This window comes from Mustelus asterias, chromosome X (assembly GCF_964213995.1).
Source record: "Mustelus asterias chromosome X, sMusAst1.hap1.1, whole genome shotgun sequence".
Classification (NCBI taxonomy): domain Eukaryota; kingdom Metazoa; phylum Chordata; class Chondrichthyes; order Carcharhiniformes; family Triakidae; genus Mustelus; species Mustelus asterias.
This window is the reverse complement of record NC_135834.1, coordinates 2,730,628-2,753,503: the sequence shown is the minus strand read 5'-3', so window position 1 is coordinate 2,753,503 and position 22,876 is coordinate 2,730,628. Positions and strand designations below refer to the sequence as shown.

Genomic DNA, 22,876 nt, shown 5'->3' with positions numbered 1-22,876 from the left:
ACTGGAGGATTTGTTTTGCTGAAGCAGATGTGTCTTTACCTGGATAACGGGCTCAAATAAGTCCATAGACATCAACCAAAGGGCTGGCTTACCTGGAAAGAATTAGGTATGTGTTGAATCAGAAGTTGCCCAGTTATGGTTGCTTTGTGTAGTGGAACAGTCATAAAAGGATCGTGTCGCTCGATAATTTGAATTCTCTTTGCCCTTCTGGGATGAAGAATTTCCTATTCTTGTTTATATGTGGAGGTTTGACAAAGGTTCTCCCTTGCAGGAGATCATTCAGCATTCTCCTTCATACGCCAGTAATGTACATAACAGCTGACGTAACTTGCACAAGGTTATAACATTGAGGTCTGCTGCACACTACTTCCCTATTTCAGTTCCCATTTTGATTTAAAGAGCCTCTACCGATATTTAAAATGCACGTGAAGTTGTGACTCGTACACCAGAGATAGCTCTGTGCGCTAAGAATAGTACGTGGTCTGGCCAGTGTCGGAAGAAGTTCATACATATAAATTGGCCACATGTACATTCTACACCTCCTCACAAGGATATATTTTATAGAATGCAGACGATAGGTTATTGTTTATACAATTGCATTTTTCAAAAATGATTGTATGTGTGATTTTTAGAATAGTGTTTTTGAGTATCTCAGTATTGCAAACCAACTCCGAGGGGTTCCGCATTGGAGGGCCACCAGTCTCATTCAGTCGCACCACACTGAATTCCCAGTCTCAGCCAAAGTGCTGCCTGGGCGTCGGATGGAGGCCCACGGGGAGGGGGAAATCTGAATTACAGAACGATGTCACTCATTGTCTAGCAGCTGGTTGGAGAATGCCATTGGCAGAGATATGAGAGCAGATTGCCTGCTTATCCTCCTGAATGCAAGATGTGCATGGCCCAGAAAGATGGGGGGGAAAGGGTGAAAGAGGCAATTTATACCCTCCATGCAAAGGGAAAAGCAAATGTTGGTTTGACAAATCTCAAACTTGCTGTAGAATGTCTGTCTAAAGTTTTTTTTGTTTATTGTGCAGTGATGATGATGACATTAACCCTATGTTTCTTTTTTCCAATACTTTCTCTGTGTTATTGACTATCTTAGCCCTTGCCATCTCTGCAGCCCTCTGCACAGCCTATCCAGTATTCTGCGACCTCTTGTCCCCAAGTTCTCCTGCCAGTCTCGCCTCCCCAGCAATACACTATGGTACATGTTATCATGTTCTGTATGTTTAGTTCTGCCTGTGTATGTCAATAGTTTTGCATGTGTGCCCATGCTCCCCTCGAGTCTTTTACAGAAGGGGCATAGATCAACTAGATAGTCAACATCTTTTCCCAAAGGTAGGAGAGTCTAAAACTCGAGGGCATAGGTTTAAGGTGAGAGAGGAGAGATACAAAAGGGTCCAGAGAGGCAATTTTTTGTCTTGAACAAGCTGCCAGGGGTAGTAGTAGAGATGGGTACAATTTTGTCTTTTAAAAAGCATTCAGACAGTTACATGGGTAAGATGGGTATAGAGGGATATGGGCCAAATGTGGGCAATTGGGACTAGCTTAATGGTTAAAAACGGGGCGGCATGGACAAGTTGGGCCGAAGGGCCTGTTTCCATGCTGTAAACCTCTATGACTCTAAGTAGTATTAAGGTTGGATATATAAAGGGTACTATTGGACCACAGGGGAGTGTTTGAGGAACATATTTTGCGGCACGGTAGCACAGTGGTTAGCACTGCTGCTTCACAGCTCCAGGGTCCCGGGTTCGATTCCCGGCTCGGGTCACTGTCTGTGTGGAGTTTGCACATTCTCCTCGTGTCTGCGTGGGTTTCCTCCGGGTGCTCCGGTTTCCTCCCACAGTCCAAAGATGTGCGGGTTAGGTTGATTGGCCAGGTTAAAAATTGCCCCTTAGAGTCCTGGGATGTGTAGGTTAGAGGGATTAGCGGGTAAATATGTGGGGGTAGGGCCTGGGTGGGATTGTGGTCGGTGCAGACTCGATGGGCCGAATGGCCTCCTTCTGCACTGTAGGGTTTCTATGATTCTATGATATAGCAGTTCCTGACATCTGCTTGGAATGACAGGGATGTAGGAATGTTGAGTCTTGTCCATGGTATCACGATTTTCAGCTGTTGTTCCCATGCAAATTGCCTCTACAGCTGAATCAGTTTCTGCCCTGAACACACTCGTGAAAATTCAACTACCATCTGCCTGTACAAAGTGCCGAACAGGATGTTTGCCCACTGAGATACACTATTAAAGTGTGGCCGAGGGACCTTGCTATGCTTCTTTCACTCCTCCTTCCTCCATCTGCCTCAAAACTAAACCTCCATTAATCATCTGTCATTCAAGTCATTGGCATTGTAAGCTTCACATCAATAAAAGTCACTGGAAAGCAACAATCTGCACCATGGAAATGAGCGTACCAATAATTTATAATTCACAGACATGCTCAGTTAACCGTATATCCCACTGACATAGTGGATGTAAATACACTTTCCACTATTGTACTGAGCCACACAGACCAGGAAGGTTTTGGGTTCAATTCTCGCTCTGAGCTGCATTAACTGATCTCAAAAGGGGCAGCTGTGTGGGTACTAAGACCTTCAACACCCCCAAGCTTGCAAAGGGGGAGGAAACTCAACCTGGGTTCCTACCCTGGATTCATAATCCAATGACTCCTTGAAAAGTGTGTGGATGTTCAGTGAGGATAAAGATTGGGTGCATCTGTTTCCCCACACTCACCTGCCACTCCATTTCCAACATTAACTGTACAGTCTTACATAAAGATCGCCACTTGTGTGAGGTCTTGAACTGTAACTTCACATGGGACAGCTCCTCAAAAGCGGGAAGAGAAGGGGAGTAGTGGCAGGGTGGCGCAGTGATTAACACTGCTGCTTCACAGCGCTAGGGACCCGGGTTCAATTCCTGCCTTGAGTCACTGTCTGTGCGGAGTCTGCACGTTCTCCCTATGTCTGTGTGGGTTTCCTCCGGGTGCTCTGGTTTCCTCCCACACTCCGAAAGACGTGCAGGTTAGGTGGATTGGCCATGCTAAATTGTCCCTTAGTGTCCAAAGATGTGCAGGTTAGGTGGATTGGCCATGCTAAATTGCCCCTTAGTGTCCAAAGATGTGTAGGTTAGGTGGATTGGCCATGCTAAATTGCCCCTTAGTGTTCAAAGATGTGTAGGTTAGGTGGATTGGCCATGCTAAATTGTCCCTTAGCGTCCAAAGATGTGTAGGTTAGGTGGATTGGCCATGCTAAATTGTCCCTTGGTGTCCAACGATGTGCAGGTTAGGTGGATTGGCCATGCTAAATTGTCCCTTAGTGTCCAAAGATGTGCAGGTTAGGTGGATTGGCCATGCTAAATTGCCCCTTAGTGTCCAAAGATGTGCAGGTTAGGGTGGATTGGCCATTCCAAAATGCCCCTTAGTGTCCAAAGATGTGCAGGTTAGGGGGATTGGCCGTGCTAAATTGCCCCTTAGTGTCCAAAGATGTGCAGGTTAGGTGGATTGGCCGTGCTAAATTCTCCCTCAGTGTACCCGAACAGGAGTGTGGCGACTGGGGGATTTTCACAGTAACTTCATTGCAGTGTTAATGTAAGCCTACTTGTGACACTAATAAATAAACTTTTTTTAAAAAGTAGAGTTCTGTATGGCTGCCTTCTACGTGGCTTTCTCATCAGCCTTTCTAACAGTAATTGACAGGATTTGTCAGTTCCTCAGAGTTATTGATCTCAAACACGTTAACAAAAAATGCATTTTCAGAATAAAGTTGCATGCAAAACATTTAAGCAGACTCAGTGATTCAAGCAACCAAAGTGGTCGTGGACATTTTTCAGAACCATGCCTCCAATAATTTGCTAATCATAGTGGGGGAAGTGTGTAAGCACGCTGTAGGACCCTGGAGATGCAGCATGGCATTCAGGTGAAAATGAACAGTTTATAAATTTATACTTGGCAGACTGATCAGCAATAGGACAGGCAGAAGCTACTCAAGAAGGAAAACGTTACCTGTGCATTATTGACACATCCCAAATTAGCTATGTTTCACACTGGCTTGCTCTGCTTGTGCCCTGAATTCAGTAAATTGTAATCGGGTGACCCACATAAAGTTGGGCTGGTGATGGCAGTGCTGTTTGTTTAATGCGGTCTCATTCAGTCACCAAAGTGCTTTCCAGGTTGTCGGACGAGTAAAAGTAAACCTGACAAAGTACTTGCAGGCGCATGATGATTACAGAGGTTTCTGTTTTGGAAGATGAGCCCAAGGTAGGTTCGGTATTGGGAGACTGGAAAGGGGAGCACGATTAGGTATTGGCCTCAACCTTACGGTTGGGATCAGGGTTCCAATCCAGCCTGAACGGTTGGGAGGAAAGTATTAGCTGCAAGAGTCCAATGCAAAGTGAGTTTGGGAAATGTCAATCCTGCTGACACACATGAAGCATATGTGATTTGGTACTAAATTGCAGCTTTACGCTGGCAGGAGGACGGTTATTTTAAAAAAATAGTGCAGAGGAGGATGCTCTTTTGAAGCTGGTACTCAGCTAGCTGTTCCTCAGGGGAATGCTTGATGGTGGCACAAGGAGCTGGCTGCAGCACTAACATTCCTCATTGTAACAAAGAAAAGGAAACTAGTGATAAGACCGTAAGACACAGGAGCAGAGTTAGGCCACTCGGCCCATCGAGTCTGCTCCCCCATTCAATCATGGCTGATATGTTTCTCATCCCCATTCTCCTGCCTTTTCCACATAATCCCTGATCCCCTTATTAATCAAGAACCTATCTAACTCTGTCTTAAAGACACTCAATGACCCGGCCTCCACAGCCTTCTGCGGGCAAAGAGTTCCACAGATTCACCACTCTCTGGCTGAAGAAATTCCTCCTCATCTCTGTTTTAAAGGATCGTCCCTTTAGTCTGAGGTTGTGCCCTCTGGTTCTAGTTTTTCCTACTAGTGGAAACATCCTCTTCACGTCCACTCTATCCAGGCCTCGCAGTATTCTGTAAGTTTCAATAAGATCCCCCCTCATCCTTCTAAACTCCGAGTACACACCCAGAGTCCTCAACCGTTCCTCATACAACAAGCTCTTTATTCCAGGCATCATTTCTTGTGAACCTCCTCTGGACCCCCTCCAAGGCCAGCACGTTCTTCCTTAGATACAGGGCCCAAAACTGCTCACAATACTCCAAATGGGGTCTGACCAGAGCCTTATACAGCCTCAGAAGTACATCCCTGCTCTTGTATTCTAGCCCTCTTGACATGAATGCTAACATTGCATTTGCCTTCCCAACTGCCAACTGAACTTGAATGTTAACCTTAAGAGAGTCCTGAACCAGGACTCCCAAGTCCCTTTATGCTTCAGATTTCCAAAGCCTTTCCCCATTTAGAAAATAGTCTACGCCTCTCTTCCTCCCAAAGTGCATAACCTCACTTTGCCACATTGTATTCCATCCGCCACTTCTTTGCCCACTCTCCGAGCCTGTCCAAGTCCTTCTGCAGCCTCCCCATTTCCTCAACACTGCCCATGCCTCTACGTATCTTTGTATCATCCGCGAATTTACCAACCATGCCCTTAGTCCCATCTTCCAGATCATTAATGTATGGAGTGAAAAGTTGCAGTCCCAGCACTGACCCCTGTGGAACACCACTAGTCACCAGTTATTCCCATTCTCTGCCTTCTGTCTGTCAGCCAAATGAATTTCCCATGCTTGTGTGCAAGGTTGTGCATAGTTTTCACTTAGAAAGCCACCGTAGAATCATAGAAACCCTACAGTGCAGAAGGAGGCCATTCGGCCCATCGAGTCTGCACCGACCACAATCCCACCCAGGCCCTACCCCCATATCCCTACATATTTACCCGCTAATCCCTCTAACCTACACATCTCAGGACACTAAGGGGCAATTTTAGCATGGCCAATCAACCTAACCTGCACATCTGTGGGAGGAAACCGGAGCACCCGGAGGAAACCCATGCAGACACGAGGAGAATGTGCAAACTCCACACAGACAGTGACCCAAGCCGGGAATCGAACCCCGGTCCCTGGCGCTGTGAAGCAGCAGTGCTAACCACTGTGCTACCGTGCCGCCCATTTACTTCCATCATTTCTCATCGGCTAATATTAATTAACAAAAAGGGCACTCACTCAGTTCTTGTTGCAGTAGAAATCATCTTTGGAAGCTGGGGCTTCAAGCAGAATGGGTGCAGGAATAAGTCTCATGTGAAATGGGTTTTGGCAGTCTTCACAATTTCCACAGCACGAATCACCCCTCGTTGTCTGCAATCTTGCTCTTAGCTATCATAATGTGTCTGGTCGGGGGATTAGAATAGACCTCACTCGGCTGTTCTGAGATTGGAGCTAAGGGATAATACGGGAGCAAAGTTGAGGAAGATTTCTTCTGCATCTAACCATACTAAAATGAACTTGGTCCACCCCATTACTAATATCCCAAACCTTGGTAAGCAAAGAAATCGTTCTTTAAAGTGTTCGCTACTGTGTTTCCAATGAGAATACAGTTTCCAGATGGTCAAGTGCTGCAATCTGCCTCTTGCCAGAGTATGTAGCTGCTGTTAGCAGGCACTTCATAAAGAGTACAGCTTTAACTTCCGTTTGATGCACTCACTTGCTCAACGAGCTGTGTGACTGGGTTCGCCACCCCTGACTCTACATGGGAGGGGTGCATCCTATGAACCTTGTGCCAATGATAAATTTTGGGGTCAAATTTCACAGTGCTGGGACTGGTATTGCAGGGTGGGATTTTCCGGCCATGCTCCCCTGAAACCGGAAAAACCTGCCCAATGTCAACGGCTCCGATTCCCGTGGCGGGCGGAACAGGAAAATTCTGCCCCGCAGCCTTTACGTAACTTACTGGACAAAATGTTCAGTGCGATTATATCCCCTTGACCAGATTCAGAAGCATAATTGATAGTTCCTGAAACATTTATTTATCAGAAATGAGCTGTATACTTAAAACTGAATGAGTGGCGAACATTGACATCCATTAATAAATGTAGCTTCAAATCTGAAAATTGCAGTCAGCAAACACATTTTGGGGAGACAAGGTGGTCTTGGAGCTATAACAGAATTTATGATCCAGTATTTCTTTGTAGTTCCTACACTGCATGACATATCCATTAGTAGAATGGCTGTGACACTCAGAAAATAAAAGTCATTCTGTGGGAGCGTATGTCAATCCCATCCTCAGCCAATGTCCACACGTGCACTTCTAGCCAGACTCCCTAGACTCGGAGCAGGAATCATGGATGCTGTTTCTTCTTCTATCTTGAGGTTCAGAAGTCAATTCTAATGATTCTATCTCCACCCCGACTATGATCAGTTAACTCGGCATAGACAAGGATAGAAACCTGGCAACTTCCCACTCGATATGATTGTACTGCTTATGAAATAGACTTGGTGAGCCTTTGGGAGAGCTTCTTCACAGCTCTTAGCCAATTTATTAAACAGTGTTCTAATTGCAAAACCGATCAGATTGATTATCTGTTGCTGCAGCAGATTTTCCATGATCCAGATTGAGGGGAGCTGTATCATGGTGAATTGTTGCAGAATGTGATGTGTTTCAAGTGTGGATCATTCCTTATCACAACCTCTCGCTGCCTGTTAAAGTCATACTTCATTCCACACGCTCTCAATGCACTAGTATAATCTAGTTTGCTAGAATCGTAGAATCCCTACAGTGCAGAAAGAGGCCATTTGGCCTATTGAGCCTGCACTGATCACAATGCCACCCAGGCCCTATCCCCATAACCTCATGTATTTACCCTGCTAACCCCCTGACACTAAGGGGCAATTTAGCAAGGCCAATCCACCTAACCACATCTTTGGACACTAAGGGGCAATTTAGCATGGCCAATCCACCTAACCTCCGCATCTTTGGACACTAAGGGACAATTTAGCATAGCCAATCCACCTAACCCGCACATCTTTGGACACTAAGGGACAATTTAGCATAGCCAATCCACCTAACCCGCACATCTTTGGACACTAAGGGACAATTTAGCATAGCCAATCCACCTAACCTGCACATCTTCGGACACTAAGGGACAATTTAGCATAGCCAATCCACCTAACCCGCACATCTTTAGAATCTTAAACAAAAAAGCCATCCGCTGAACATGGATTTGAAGATGTTGTCATGGCATTGCCAGTGCTGGAAGTGGTCTCCTATTCCTGCATCATTAAAGGACCCAGGTCCTGCTTCATAGCCTCAGTTCATTTCTGCCCAGGTAAAGGGTCTCTGCAGATTGATTCGGACAGTCAAAGATTGAGGTAAAGTCTCTTGATGGAGTTGGGTTTGATTCAACAGAAGTTAGAGCACAAGTATTTATGTTCTCACACCGGCCAAGAATAAGTACTGAATGGACTCTTCCACCCAGTACGTAATGACCATGTCAACTGGTTCATTTCAATAGGCTCGCTCCTGGAATAAAATAACAAACCAATGTTATAGCAAATATCTTAATTGGTTCACAATTATCGCCATCACTGTCATCCAAATAAAGTAAAGCAGATACACAAAGACTTTGGTACAGATTGGAATTTTACATCCAGCACTTGAGTTTCAGTTAGCTGTGGTCATGTCGAACACGCTTCAGCACTGACCTATGCAAGACATTGCCTGCGAACGAAGCTTCTGTAGTTAGCATTAACACGTCTGCACCATTGTAAGAGCAAAATACTCCACATCCTGGAAACCTGAAATCGAATCAGAAAATGCTGGAAATGTGCATCAGCATCTATGGAGAGAGAGAAACAGCGGCAACACTTCGAGTTGGTGCCATTTTAAGAAGAAAAACACTCGCTAGTTTCTCCCACCACAGAGACTGCCAGACTTGCTGAGTATTTCTCAGATTTTCTGTCCGCATCATTGCCCACTAAATGAATTCATCTTATGTTGGTGGTATTGTTCTGACTGCCTGTTTTACACCCCAACTAATATTTTGTTCCATTTATGTCAATGGAACTGATTCTTGGATGGGGCATATAATGAGCATCTGACTCAATAATTTCCACCATGTGCTATTACCCAAGACAAATTTTTATTCCTTTATATATGGTACAATAAAATATCTAATTTGGTTGTCAACTAAGCACAATGTAGAGCATGTTGTGGCCCATTCATATAATGCACCGAAGGAATGGCTACACTGTTTTCCATATTATTTGGAACAAGTTGAGTACAGTAAGCCTAAGAAATGCAGTTGTTACCGGTTGGATGTCACCGCCCATGTACCAGCACTAACTGATGGCATGAATTCAACATCATTAGTTAATGATGTGCTGGTTAGGTGGATCGGCCATGCTAAATTCCCCCTCAGTGTACCCGAACAGGTGCCGGAGTGTGGCAACTAGGGGATTTTCACAGTAACTTCATTGCAGCGTTAATGTAAGCCTACTTGTGACAAATATATAAAATAATATCAGATATTGGCCAGGTTCAGGTGACAGCAAGTAGTCTCTGGAACCATCTGGCACTGAAGGTGTTTTTCTGAGACTTATTTGCAGTAATTTCCCACTACCATTACCAAATGAATATTGGCACAATAGCATCAGTTGCAATGACCAGCACTGAATTTCATGTAAACTGAGGGTTCCTCGTGGCAGATGTTCCCTTCAGAGAGGAATGTTTCTGCTCGAGAATTCTGCTCCATATACTTCATATTGTTTTCCTACAGGGATAGTCTAATCTATTGTATCTTAGCATAAAACAGGATATCAATCTCCTTTATAAACATGGGAATTAGGGTGTTTACCCTGACTAGCATCCAATAAATTATCTCTTCAATGAGACGGATTCAGACTTGGCAGAATCACCAATAGGGTTGATCCCTTCTCCAACAATACAAAGCAGAACTCTTCAGCCAGTGGAGACCCAGGGCTCCACCTCTGAACGTCTGGACATGCCGGAGCAGAATTCCCCCGGAGGGGTTGTTGGAAGGGGAAAGGGGACATGATGGACACAGGGAGAAGGAAGATGACGATGAACTGATAATGATGCATGACTGGACCAAAGCTGTAAATACAGAGATATTGTACAAAGCCTAACCGTACCTAACCCTGGAGTAGAGGCCTTTTTCCAAATCTCTCCCATCACACCAGACAACATGCCTGAAGTTCCTCATTATCATTTTGCTGTGACGCATGATCACAACAGTTTTAGGGCAATGTGCAAATTGTTGGCATATAACCCTAAATTCGACTGTGCAGGATTAGCAAACTCCCCATCGCTAGCAAAGAGTCTGCCCATGGCTGAATTAAATATCAGCATGTAACACCTCCAGCTGCAGTCGGCTCAACTGCTCAGTACACTTATTTGTTTTAAAAGCAATTATTGAAAGTCCCCGATGAGATCTAATAGGGGCGGCACAGCTGTTAGCACTGTTGCCTCACAGCGCCAGGGATCCGGGTTCGATTCCCGGCTTGGGTCACTGTCTGTGCGGAGTCTGCATGTTCTCCCCGTGTCTGCGTGGGTTTCCTCCCACAATCTGAAAGATGTGCTGGTTAGGTGGATTGGCCATGCTAAATTCTCCCTCAGTGTACCCGAACAGGCACCAGAGTGTGGCGACTAGGGGATTTTCACAGTAACTTCATTGCAGTGTTAACGTAAACCTATCTGTGACACAAATAAATACACTAAACTAATATTCTTGGCATTACTTCCAACTACCCAGTGGATGCTTGTTATCACTATGGAGATCTGATGGGGGAAGGGCCATGAATTCCATTCTAAGTTATTGGACAGTAGCCGTCTTTGTGGTTCCATTCTTACTTACAAAGCCAATGCTCAGAGTGGACCAGGCAAAGCCAAATCCATCTTGCTTGCTCCAAAAACCAATTTCCAATTGAATCCAACTTGAGGTCTCCACAAGAGAGACAAACAAGATCCAAGCTGACAAGAGAAGGCATTGTCACCCCGTCTTGGGCTTGATCCTGACTGAGATTGGTGCTGCCTATCTAGTGGTCTCCATAGCAGAGTTCGCATTTCCAAAGCAATACAAATCACCGAGACTTTGCACCTTGTGTAGTGGTCACAGGAGAGTAATGTTATAAAGCGGGGATTGATCCCCTCCCTGAGAACTAACACCTAGCCACTCAAAGAGGAGTACCTCTCCCTATAATCTGTTAAAAGTGAGTGTGAAGTGGTATGATCTGCTTTTCAGCAACTTTTAGTGGTTAAATCAAAATAACTTCCTGAGACTCTCTCTTTAAAATCAACAAAAACACTTTATTTATCTAACTAACAGTGATCAGGTTAACTAAACTATTAATAAACCGGATAAAACATGATTCTAATAGAATGGTGTTCCGATGAATACAATTCCCACTCATTAACACAGTAGAATTTAGTCACTCTCAAAGTTACAACCAGGTTTGTAATATTCAGTCTTCTTTGCTATCTTCACTATCAAGATGAGGCTTTCTTTTAAGACATAAATGAGGCCATGAGAGCTAGCAGTCCTCTCTCTCAGAGCTATGAACGGTAGCAGGTGCTCTCCTGTTTGTCTCACTGCCCCCCATCTCTTCTACCCCTGATGACATCTCAATATTTTCCACCCTAGGATTGGTTCTCAGGTTACCAAAACATCAATTTCAAAGCTAATAGGTTACTGGTAGCTAAGTGCCTAATTTAAAATGATTAGCTAAAATTTGAATGAGCCTGTTGTCTTGGCAACACGACTGTTTGGCCTTTGATGCAATGTCAGTCTGTGTACTGGCACCGCATGCAAAAACGCTGCTTTCCATTCTAGCATTTTACAATTTCACAAACGCCAAATTCTAACATTTTAAACTCAACTTTGCAACAGTAACATATCAGAATATAGTCTCTTGTAACGTTTTCCATCATTGAGAAGTAAACTACTGCAGCTGTCAATCTGCTCCACCACTTCCTCAGCTTGAACTTGGAATGTTTCTCTAAATTACAGGTCTGTGTAAATATAAGCTGCTGTTGTCTAATAACACTTGCCAGTCTTATATTTCAGCAAGCCAAGGGTGCTAGCATCCAGTTCCTTGTTGGTCCCTCCTTGTCCTTTGAATCAATCAGTGGAATAATGTTAGTACTACAAGTGGAAGGCATGTGCATCCCCACTGTTGTGCCACATTTTCATGCGTTGTCTGCACATTATTTCCCTACAGCCTATCAAGCTGAGTTTTTACTCCAATATTGTGTGAAGTATGTAGATAATTTTTCAGAATACCGTTGAATTTGTATGTTGGGTAACTAATCGTGCAGGGCTTTTTCCAAGCAATATGAAAAACGTTGCTTCCGCACTTCTTTCATGTTCGCACGTTAACGGGGAGTTCTGCGTAAAGCATCTGCATCTTGGTTACCCAACATACAAGACACATTTGCAGAGTCAACTAAGACATCAGTACTTGCAACATTCAAGTTTGAGTGTGGACATTTTGGGAGGAAGAGGGCACATGCACAAAATGGAGGAGAGATACTGGAAGGCTTATCTGTACTTTTCAGTAGAACAGCTAAGGCAAAGAGGAGAGCTGATACAGACGTTCAAAATTCTGAAGGTTTTGATCAGATAAAACAAAAAAATTGCTATTTGGTGAGTCAGTAACCAAAGTACATGAACCATCAGCAAAAGAGCAAGGCAGAAGTTAGGACACTTTTTTTTTCTTTTAAACAGAGTTGTTTAAACAGAATATCCAACCAGAAAATTGGATGGAAGCAGAATTTGCAATAGGGAAGTGGATAAATATTTTAAATGGAGAATGTAAAATGGGCATGTGGAAAGGGCAAAGGTTTTCAAATCCAGGCATTGATAGACTGAATGACCTATATGATAAAAATTCTCTGATTCTGCAGAATTATTCCAGCACTTAAAAATCATAGACCTAAACCACAAACTTCATTTGTTTTTTTGAACTGAATATGTAAATATAGGACCAACAGGATTACGTAGTTTATCCCTCTAGCATGACATTTTTTTATTCAGGTATCCTTTGTAAATGACAAACTTTATCTCCATCATTTGTGTATGCTGGGTGCAAAATTAAGGGGATTAGCATAAATCCGCAAATAGTTTGTGTTTGCGAGCTTGCTTAATCAGATCTGTAGTTGGAGTGGTGAAGATGACGGTTGGCTAATTCTATTTCTATCTGCAAACTAGCCTGAAGAACTTGGCAACCAGTTCGGGCAGATGTGCCTCAGCCGTCAAGGTTCCACTGAAGCTGCCGAGACGACCTCTGCTGTATTTCAAGCCCCAGTGATATCCCAGCAGCCTGGCTACATCATAGCTTCGCCAGGGCAGTCTCTGTCTGCACCTCCCTACTCGGCATCTGGACATCCCACAACTCAGCAGGTGCTTCAGCCTCAGGGTTACATACAGTCTCCCCAGCAGGTATTTCTTCCCCGCCCCCCCACCCCCAACGCACATTTCCGCTGTTCCGAATGTGAGAGCAAATTATCGGGCGCCCATCTGAATTGATTTGCAATGTTGTATCTGAAACTCATCAGTAAAGGTTAAGCAGAGTTTCCTTGTGGCTTTGTGAGTGAACCTATTGTCCAGGGTAGTACCCCAGCTGCACAGACCAAGAAGATCCTCGGTTCATTCCTCACGTGCTGATCTTGGCTACAGTGGTGCTACTGTGATGAGCCTAAAGTTCCTCTGGACTGGAGAGAACATCACCAGGTGGGAAAACAAGATCCCTGGTTCGTTTTAACTTCTTCCCTTCCTGGTTTTCACGAGGCAGAGGGGGGGTTAAACATTGAGACCTATGTTGTTGCAAAGATATCAGTGGGTATATGCTGACTTCATTGTGGTGCTTTCACTCACATCTTGCCACCTCCACCAAACTCAACTTGTTCACAGATTTTTAACAATCTTAGTAGGTGACTGGGTTCCACATTAAGGTTATAACATGACTAGTTACATCTGGGTTTAAATCCAACCCAAAATAGAATCATAGATTGCCTACAGTACAGAAGGAGGCCATTGGGCCCATCCAGCCTGCACCGACCACAATCCCACCCAGGCCCTATTCCCATAACCCCGTGTATTTGCCCTGCTAATCCCCTGACTCTACGGGGCAATTTAGAATGGCCAATCCTCCTAAGCCTCACATCTTTGGACTGATGCTGGGATGATTTGTGTGTGTGCTCTATAGAAGGGTTCTGTGTAGAATAAGCTTATAAGACCATACAAAATAGGAGCAGGAGTAGGCTGTTCAGCCCTTCGAGCCTGCTCCGCCATTCAATAGGATCATGGCTGATCCGACATTCCTCACATCCACTTTCTTGCCTTTTCCCGTAACCCTCGATTCCCTTACTGATCAAAAATCTATCTCAGCCCTCAATATACACAGGGACTCTGTCCCCACACCTCTCTGTGGCAAGGAGTTCCAAAGACTCACAACCCTCTGGGACAAGAAATTCATAGAATCCCTATAGTGCAGAAGGAGGACATTCGGTCCATCAAGTATCACTGACTCTCCGACAGAGTATTTTACCCAGGCCCCATCCCTGTAACCCCACATATTTATCCTGCTAATTCCCCTAACCTTTTAATCTTTGGATACTAAGGGTCAGTTTACCATGGCCAATCCACCTAACCTACACATTTTTGGACACTAGGGGACAATTTAGCATGGCCAATCCACCTAACCTACACATCTTTGGACTGTGGGAGGAAACCGGAGCACCCGGAGGAAACCCACACAGACACGGGGAGAACGCGCAAACTCCACACAGACAGTCATCCGAGGCTGAAATTGAACCCGGGTCCCTGGCGCTGTGAGACAGCAGTGCTAACCCACTGTGCCATCCTGAAATTCCTCCTCATCTCAGTCTTAAATTGGTGACCCTTTATTCTGAGACTCTGCCCTCTGGTCCTAGACTCTCCCATGAGGGGAAACATCCTCTCAGTGTTTACCCTGTCAAGCCCCTAAAGATTCCTATGCATATATATATATATATATATTAATATATATATATTATATATATATATAAATATAAATTGAGAAGCCATGGTGAAGGGCCAAAGGACAGCATCAATGTTGCAAACAACAACTTGCATTTATATAATGCCTTTAATGTAGTAAAGTTTTTCAAGGCGCTTCACAAGGCTGAAACAAAAAAGGAGGCACTGTGCCAGGTAACTGAAAGGAATTTCCATGTTTCTGCCACACTCCCATTGCTCTTGACGTACATTTGCACATAGTCGATGGTGGCAACCTGAAACAAGTAACAGAGCCCCAGACAGCAGCATCTCATTCCTCATGAGTAAACTGTTGCAGTTCTACTTAGCAGAGCAAGCTGCAATTCATGGGGTTTGTGGAGATTGAAAGAGAATCCAGATCTTGTGGTATGTACCCTATATTTAGATATTACCCTGATTCTACACAAATGCATAATAGGACTATAATGACCATGTAGTACCAACTAAGTAGCTAATGTACCCTGTGTTCTTTTCACAGGAGAATCCACTTAGCTGAAACTGGAGAGCACTCACCAAATAATGCCCGTCAAGATCTCTGCTTGAACTAGACATCAGCACAAAAGCGCACAGTACGGCGGAAGTAGCTAGTTATATTGGGAAGGCACAGAGCTGAGGGAAGGTTAATGAGGGGAAGTGGTACAAGGCAGAGACCCAGGATATTGCGTGGAAGTGCACGTCTTAGTGGGCCTGCTTTTCCACAGAGGGCTGGTACACCACTAGAAACACATGAGATTGTCTGAGTAGCCTGGGTGAGTTCAACATCCAGGCAGGCACTTCCGTCTCCGACTTGCATGATGTCTTCGAACAATAGTCATCTGCACTTCAGTTTGTTGTGGCGCACGTGAGCTGCATCTGCATCACTGTATTTGTATGCAGCAAAGTAAAGTCACCATCATCCCAGACACCGTCAGCTGCTCTCCCCTTTGAGGGGGAGAGCTGACTGGTGGTGATTTAACCTGAGAATCACAGCGCCTCAGGCGAGGGGAAAGCATGAGCAGGAGGGACCCTCATGAATAACCTCAATATGGGAATTGAACCCATGCTGTTGGCATCACTCTGCATCTATGCACAATAGAAACATCTGTCATGAATGTTCCCATGTCTCTCGGATCAGCCCCAAAATGCAATCATGCCAGTTTTAATAAGCTTGGAGTCTGGTTAAAAGCAGTCATGAAGGAGGGGCTCATACACCCCATAAATGCCCACTGACCTATGCACAGACAGATGGGCAGGCATCGTAAGGAAATGCCCTCCAGCTGTGCCATGTGTAGATGACTATAGAGATTCTTTGCATTCAGGTCGGTGACAATTCTGGAACCTTCATGTTGCTCTGCAAGAGTAAAACCACGACTGCAGTTGTGGCTGTAGAGTCAGAGGGGCCTGGCAGTGATGCAGGTTCAAAAGAGTTAGTCACAGACATGGACACTGGTCTTCTGTACCTCCTGTAGCTGACCAGTTATGCAGCCACCTGCCAGTGCCACACAACTGGGAAACCATTCATTCGAATGATACATACACATTAGAAATTGCACAACATACAAGGATAATGCATTAAATGAGGACATTAAACTGTGTAACACCACATGATTCAGTTGATTCACTTTTGATATATTTTGCAATCTGCAATTCTTCATTGTGCAGATAAAGATAGAATAGCAAACAGCTCAAAGTATCAGCCTCAGTAACATGGGCATGGTGGCGGAACAGTGTATGAGAAGGCTCAGGGAAAATAACAAGCCAAAGTAACTCAATGCCTAGATCACCGTGTGGGTGTCAGAAAGGCCTCAGTGACAGTAACGTTCAATTCCAACCTTGGGTGACAATTAATGTGGAGTTTGCACGTTCTCCCCGTGTCTGTGTGGGTTTCCTCTGGGTGCTCTGGTTTCCTCCCACACTCCAAAGACATGCAGGTTAGGTGGATTGACTATGCTAAATTGTCCCTTAGTGTCCAAAGATGTGTAGGTTAGGTGGATTGACTATGCTAAATTGTCCCTTAGTGTCCAAAGATGTGTAGGTTAGGAGGATTGGCCATGCTGAATTGCCCGAGTGTCTAAAGATGTGTAGGTTAGGTGGATTGGCCATGCTAAATTATGATGTGGAGATGCCGGCGTTGGACTGGGGTAAACACAGTAAGAAGTTTAACAACACCAGGTTAAAGTCCAACAGGTTTATTTGGTAGCTTTTGCTACCAAATAAACCTGTTGGACTTTAACCTGGTGTTGTTAAACTTCTTACCATGCTAAATTACCCCTTAGTATCCAAAGATGTGCAGGTTAGGTGGATTGACCATGTACACGGGCATAGGGCAAGGTGGTGAGCCTGGGTAAGATGCTGTTTGGGAGAGTCGGTGCAGACTCACTGGGCCGAATGGCCTTCCTCTGCACTGGATTCTTTGGTGCTATGGTTAAAGTTCATGACAGCAGTGACCTTTGCTGTTGCTGATGGTGCAGTGCAGATGACTGACTTTCCCCATAGATCAGGTAGCATTTCTACTTCAGTATTCACCGTGACCCTTGAGCCTCCTTGAATGATGTTCCTTCATCACACCCAGGGTGCTGACTGTTGTACCTGATCTAGTAGCTGTGGGGAATTGCATATCATGCTGTTTCTTTGTACCCCGACTGCCCTCTTTTGCTCCGCCACAATATTCCTGCCAATGTTTGTTACACCTGACACACTCTGATAGCAAGTTGTAAATTGAAAATCTTTCCATCAACTGATTGGAATACAGTGCCTACTTTTCAATTTGACTGTGCAACTGCAGAATGATGTGCCTGTTTGTTACAAATGACTTTGCAAAAGGCTTTAAGTAACACAAAAATCCCTCATCATATATTTCATTCATAGTTGTTCCATTTTCAGAACAGCAATAAAGTTTGGTGTATACGCCACAGGCAGCAGGAGCAGGTTGAAGCTCTTTGGAAAGATTTTAGACGATACCTTGCAAACCATGTGACCTCTACCACCTAGAAGGAGTAGGGCAAAAGGCTCATGGGAACACTGCCACCTCCAGTTGCACACCATCAGGACTTAGAAAGATATCACCATTCTTTCTTCATTGCTTGGTCAAAATCCCACCTGAACAACACTGTGGGTGCCTGCACCATATGGATTAAAGTGGTTCAAGAAGATAGCTCACCACCACCTCCAGGGCAGTTAGGGATGGGGTTAAATCTCAGTCATGCCTTACCCCCAGAATTTTAAATGTTAGAAGCACAAATGTGCATGACCTGATTTAGGGGTTTATGATTTTCTGATGCACAATTTGGAGGCAAAAACCTCATAGAAACCATTTGAATAAAATCACCTCAAAATCACCCCCTAGTTTGGGGGGAGGTTTAACACAGATATCAGAAGGACATATTTTACACAGAGGGTGGTGGGGGCCTGGAATGCGCTGCCAGGCAAGGTGGTGGAGGCGGACACACTGGGAACGTTTAAGACTTATCTAGATAGCCATATGAATGGAGGGATACAAAAGAATGGTCTAGTTTGGACCAGGGAGCGGCACGGGCTTGGAGGGCCGAAGGGCCTGTTCCTGTGCTGTACTATTCTTTGTTCTTTATGCTAATGTCTCTTCCAAAAATATAACCCTGTAAATGCTACACCGAGGTCTTGCTGCATATCATGTCGGCGGCGCACCCCCACTGCAGGTTACCTGGCAGCGAGGGGCACGTTTGACAGGAAACCCCATTAACAACGACGGGGCCATGAGGTCCCGCCACCAGCGAGCAGCACACTGCCTCCCACCACCGCAGAGAGGGAGAAAAATCCCTCCCCCTTGTCTACCTCCTGAATATACAACTGACCCCACTCAAACCCCAACTCCCCCGACACGACCTGACCAGCGCCCCCGACTCAACTTGACTAGCCCTCAGCTCCCACCCTGACCCACTGACTCCCAACCCCCGCCCCCCCCAACCTAATTAACTGTCGCCACCCAACTGCGCCCAACCTGACTACCCCGACCCACTCACCTACTTGTCACCATATCCCCTTCCCCTCTTAACTCACCCACTGTACTTGCTTACCTTACCCGCTCTATCCACCTTACGCACCTGCTTGCCTTCTGTCCATTGTTTTTCAAATGACCTTTGGAACATTTAAACTCTTGACTTCCCAGAAAATGGCAGCTCGTGCCATAAAAAGGAGGCCCGATTTCCACGTGAATTCTCTTTGCTGCTCCCGCCAAGGCTTTCTTGCACTAGGTTCTGCAGCATCCTCCATTGCAAGATTGCGCTGAAGAATCGGACAAAAGTCGCATGTGTATTTCTTGTCCCGGTCCTGAATGGAAGATTTGGGCTTGTGACTTGTTGTGACTGCTTGTGACTTACTGTACCTCCAGTGTACAGAGCAGAGAGCTTTCATCAGATGGCCGGATTTTCTTGAGTGCCATGCATATATCCATGTGAACACAGTAAGAGTTTTAACAACACCAGGTTAAAGTCCAACAGGTTTATTTGGTAGCAAATACCATTAGCTTTCGGAGCGCTGCTCCTTCGTCAGATGGAGTGAAGCAGCGCTCCGAAAGCTAATGGTATTTGCTACCAAATAAACCTGTTGGACTTTAACCTGGTGTTGTTAAAACTCTTACTGTGTTCACCCCAGTCCAACGCCGGCATCTCCACATTATATCCATGTGGTCATGAGACTTCCATTCAACCACATGGCCTCTGAATGGAAAGAATTTGAAATCAGTTCACTTTCAGGTGGAGACTCTCTCACAATCCATCACGCAAACCAGCCTCCCATCCATTGACTCTGTCTAAACTTCCAGCCGCCTCGGAAAAGCAGCCAGCAGAATTAAGGACCCCACGCACCCCGGACATTCTCTCTTCCACCTTCTTCTGTCGGGAAAAAGATACAAAAGTCTGAGGTCATGTACCAACCGACTCAAGAACAGCTTCTTCCCTGCTGCCGTCAGACTTTTGAATGGACTTACCTTGCATTAAGTTGATCTTTCTCTACACCCTAGCTATGAGTGTAACACTACATTCTGCACTCTCTCGTTTCCTTCTCTATGAACGGTATGCTTTGTCTGTATAGTGCACAAGAAACAATACTTTTCACTGTATCCCAATACATGTGACAATAAATCAAATCAAATATTAAGTTGATCTTTCTCTACACCCTAGCTATGACTGTAACACTACATTCTGCACCCTCTTCTTTCCTTCTCCCCTCTGTACTCTATGAACTGTATGCTTTGTCTGTATAGTGCGCAGGAAACAATACTTTTCACTGTATCCCAATACATGTGACAATAATAAATCAAATCAAATATTAAGCTGATCTTTCTCTATAGATAAATCCCCTGGTCCGGATGGGATTTATCCAAGGATTCTCTGGGAGGCAAGAGAAGTGATTGCAGAGCCTCTGGCTCTGATCTTCAGGTCGTCGTTGGCCTCTGGTATAGTACCAGAAGATTGGAGGTTAGCGAATGTTGTCCCATTGTTTAAGAAGGGGAACAGAGACTTCCCCGGGAATTATAGACCGGTGAGTCTCACTTCTGTTGTCGGCAAGATGTTGGAAAAAATTATAAGGGATAGGATTTATAGTTATTTGGAGAGTAATGAATTGATAGGTGATAGTCAGCATGGTTTTGTGGCAGGTAGGTCGTGCCTTACTAACCTTATTGAGTTTTTTGAGAAAGTGACCAAGGAGGTGGATGGGGGCAAGGCAGTGGACGTGGTATATATGGATTTTAGTAAGGCGTTTGATAAGGTTCACCATGGTAGGCTTCTGCAGAAAATGCAGATGTATGGGATTGGGGGTGATCTAGGAAATTGGATCAGGAATTGGCTAGCGGATAGGAAACAGAGGGTGGTGGTTGATAGTAAATATTCATCATGGAGTGCGGTTACAAGTGGTGTACCTCAGGGATCTGTTTTGGGGCCACTGCTGTTTGTAATATTTATTAATGATCTGGATGAGGGTATAGTTGGGTGGATTAGCAAATTTGCTGATGACACCAAAGTCGGTGGTGTGGTAGACAGTGAGGAAGGGTGTCGTAGTTTGCAGGAAGACTTAGACAGGTTGCAAAGTTGGGCCGAGAGGTGGCGGATGGAGTTTAATGCGGAGAAGTGTGAGGTAATTCACTTTGGTAGGAATAACAGATGTGTTGAGTATAGGGCTAACGGGAGGACTTTGAATAGTGTGGAGGAGCAGAGGGATCTAGGTGTATGTGTGCATAGATCCCTGAAAGTTGGGAATCAAGTAGATAAGGTTGTTAAGAAGGCATATGGTGTCTTGGCGTTTATTGGTAGGGGGATTGAATTTAGGAGTCGTAGCGTTATGTTGCAACTGTACACAACTCTGGTGCGGCCGCACTTGGAGTACTGTGTGCAGTTCTGGTCCCCACATTACAGGAAGGATGTGGAGGCTTTGGAGAGGGTGCAGAGGAGGTTTACCAGGATGTTGCCTGGTATGGAGGGGAGATCCTATGAGGAGAGGCTGAGGGATTTGGGATTGTTTTCGCTGGAAAGGCGGCGGCTAAGAGGGGATCTTATTGAAACATATAAGATGATTAGAGGTTTAGATAGGGTGGATAGTGATAGCCTTTTTCCTCTGATGGAGAAATCCAGCACGAGGGGGCATGGCTTTAAATTGAGGGGGGTAGTTATAGAACCGATGTCAGGGGTAGGTTCTTTACCCAGAGGGTGGTGAGGGATTGGAATGCCCTGCCAGCATCAGTAGTAAATGCGCCTAGTTTGGGGGCGTTTAAGAGATCCGTAGATAGGTTCATGGACGAAAAGAAATTGGTTTAGGTTGGAGGGTCACAGTTTTTTTTTTTAACTGGTCGGTGCAACATCGTGGGCCGAAGGGCCTGTTCTGCGCTGTAATGTTCTATGTTCTATGTTCTATGACTGTAACACTACATTCTGCACCCTCTCCTTTCCTTCTCCCCTGTGTACTCTATGAATGGTATGCTTTGTCTGTATAACGCGCAATAAATAATACTTTTCACTGTATCTCAATACCTGTGACAATAATAAATCAAATCAGATCACACACATCAGTAGTTATTTTTTGGCTAGCATTGTGTACTGCCTGCATTATTTGACACAGACTGGATGCCTCTTATCAAATCTATGGCTGCTGATGCGGCTAAGAAATGCTCTAGCAGCAGATAAGGACCTTGAAGTGAATGTCTCATCATTTGTTCATAGTTCTTGCTGCCTTTGAGAAATTTGTGTTCTGTAATAGTGTGTGTAAAGAACAATGGCTGAGCCCAGTGCTCCAAATGGAGCGGATGGACGACAGAGGAACGACTGCACAAGAAACGTGCAAAAGTGAGCACGCATTTAGATTCACCTTGCTGCGAGCAAACAGCTTTATTTGCAACGCAGTGCAAGGGACCTGGATTAACTCCATCGTCACCGGTGCATATCTGCTTTACTGTAAGGTGGAATGAGACCCACAGCGTCAAAGGGAGCCGTGACAGACCCCTGCTTTGTTACCGTTAACAATTCATCCCTTGTTAGTCCACCGCTACCTGGAGGTTTTGCCCAAGTATGGTGCAAGTCAAGCCCAGTCAAATTAGGAAAAAGGGCTCCAACTGCAAGCTACCAGCACAAGTGCAATTTTGCTGGTTTCCACATTGCACTCTGTCTAGTTCTTTGATCAATTCAAAGGAGCCCAGTACTTTGTAAGAATTGATAAACGTATTGCCTTGGTCAGGAGTTGTGGTGATTGAACTGGAGATTGTGAGCACTTCATGTGTGAAATAGTCGTGGTATTATCAGCAAGGCGTGGATAAAGTTGATTTTGTTTTTATTCATTAACAGGATGTGGGCATTGCTGGCAAGCCCAGCATTTATTGCCCGTCCCTAACTGCCCTTCAATTCAGAGGGCATTTAAGAGTCAACCACATTGATGTGGCTCTGGAGTCACATGTAGGCCAGACCAAGTAAGGACGGCAGATTTCC

At 44.9% G+C, this 22,876-nt stretch overlaps 1 protein-coding gene across 18 annotated transcripts in view; it reads left to right on the top strand.

Moving 5' to 3' along the window:
• The window catches only part of r3hdm2 (R3H domain containing 2), a 337,844-nt gene that overhangs the window by 255,245 nt on the left and 59,723 nt on the right, over window positions 1–22,876 (top strand). For 7 of the 18 annotated variants that reach the window (XM_078201193.1, XM_078201197.1, XM_078201191.1 and 4 more), the window contains 2 exons: window positions 1,103–1,204; window positions 13,122–13,352. In XM_078201193.1, the coding sequence (XP_078057319.1) occupies window positions 1,103–1,204; window positions 13,122–13,352 (333 nt within the window). The remainder of the gene's footprint in view (window positions 1–1,102; window positions 1,205–13,121; window positions 13,353–22,876) is intronic. The other 11 variants (XM_078201201.1, XM_078201198.1, XM_078201208.1 and 8 more) reach the window with 4 other exon arrangements.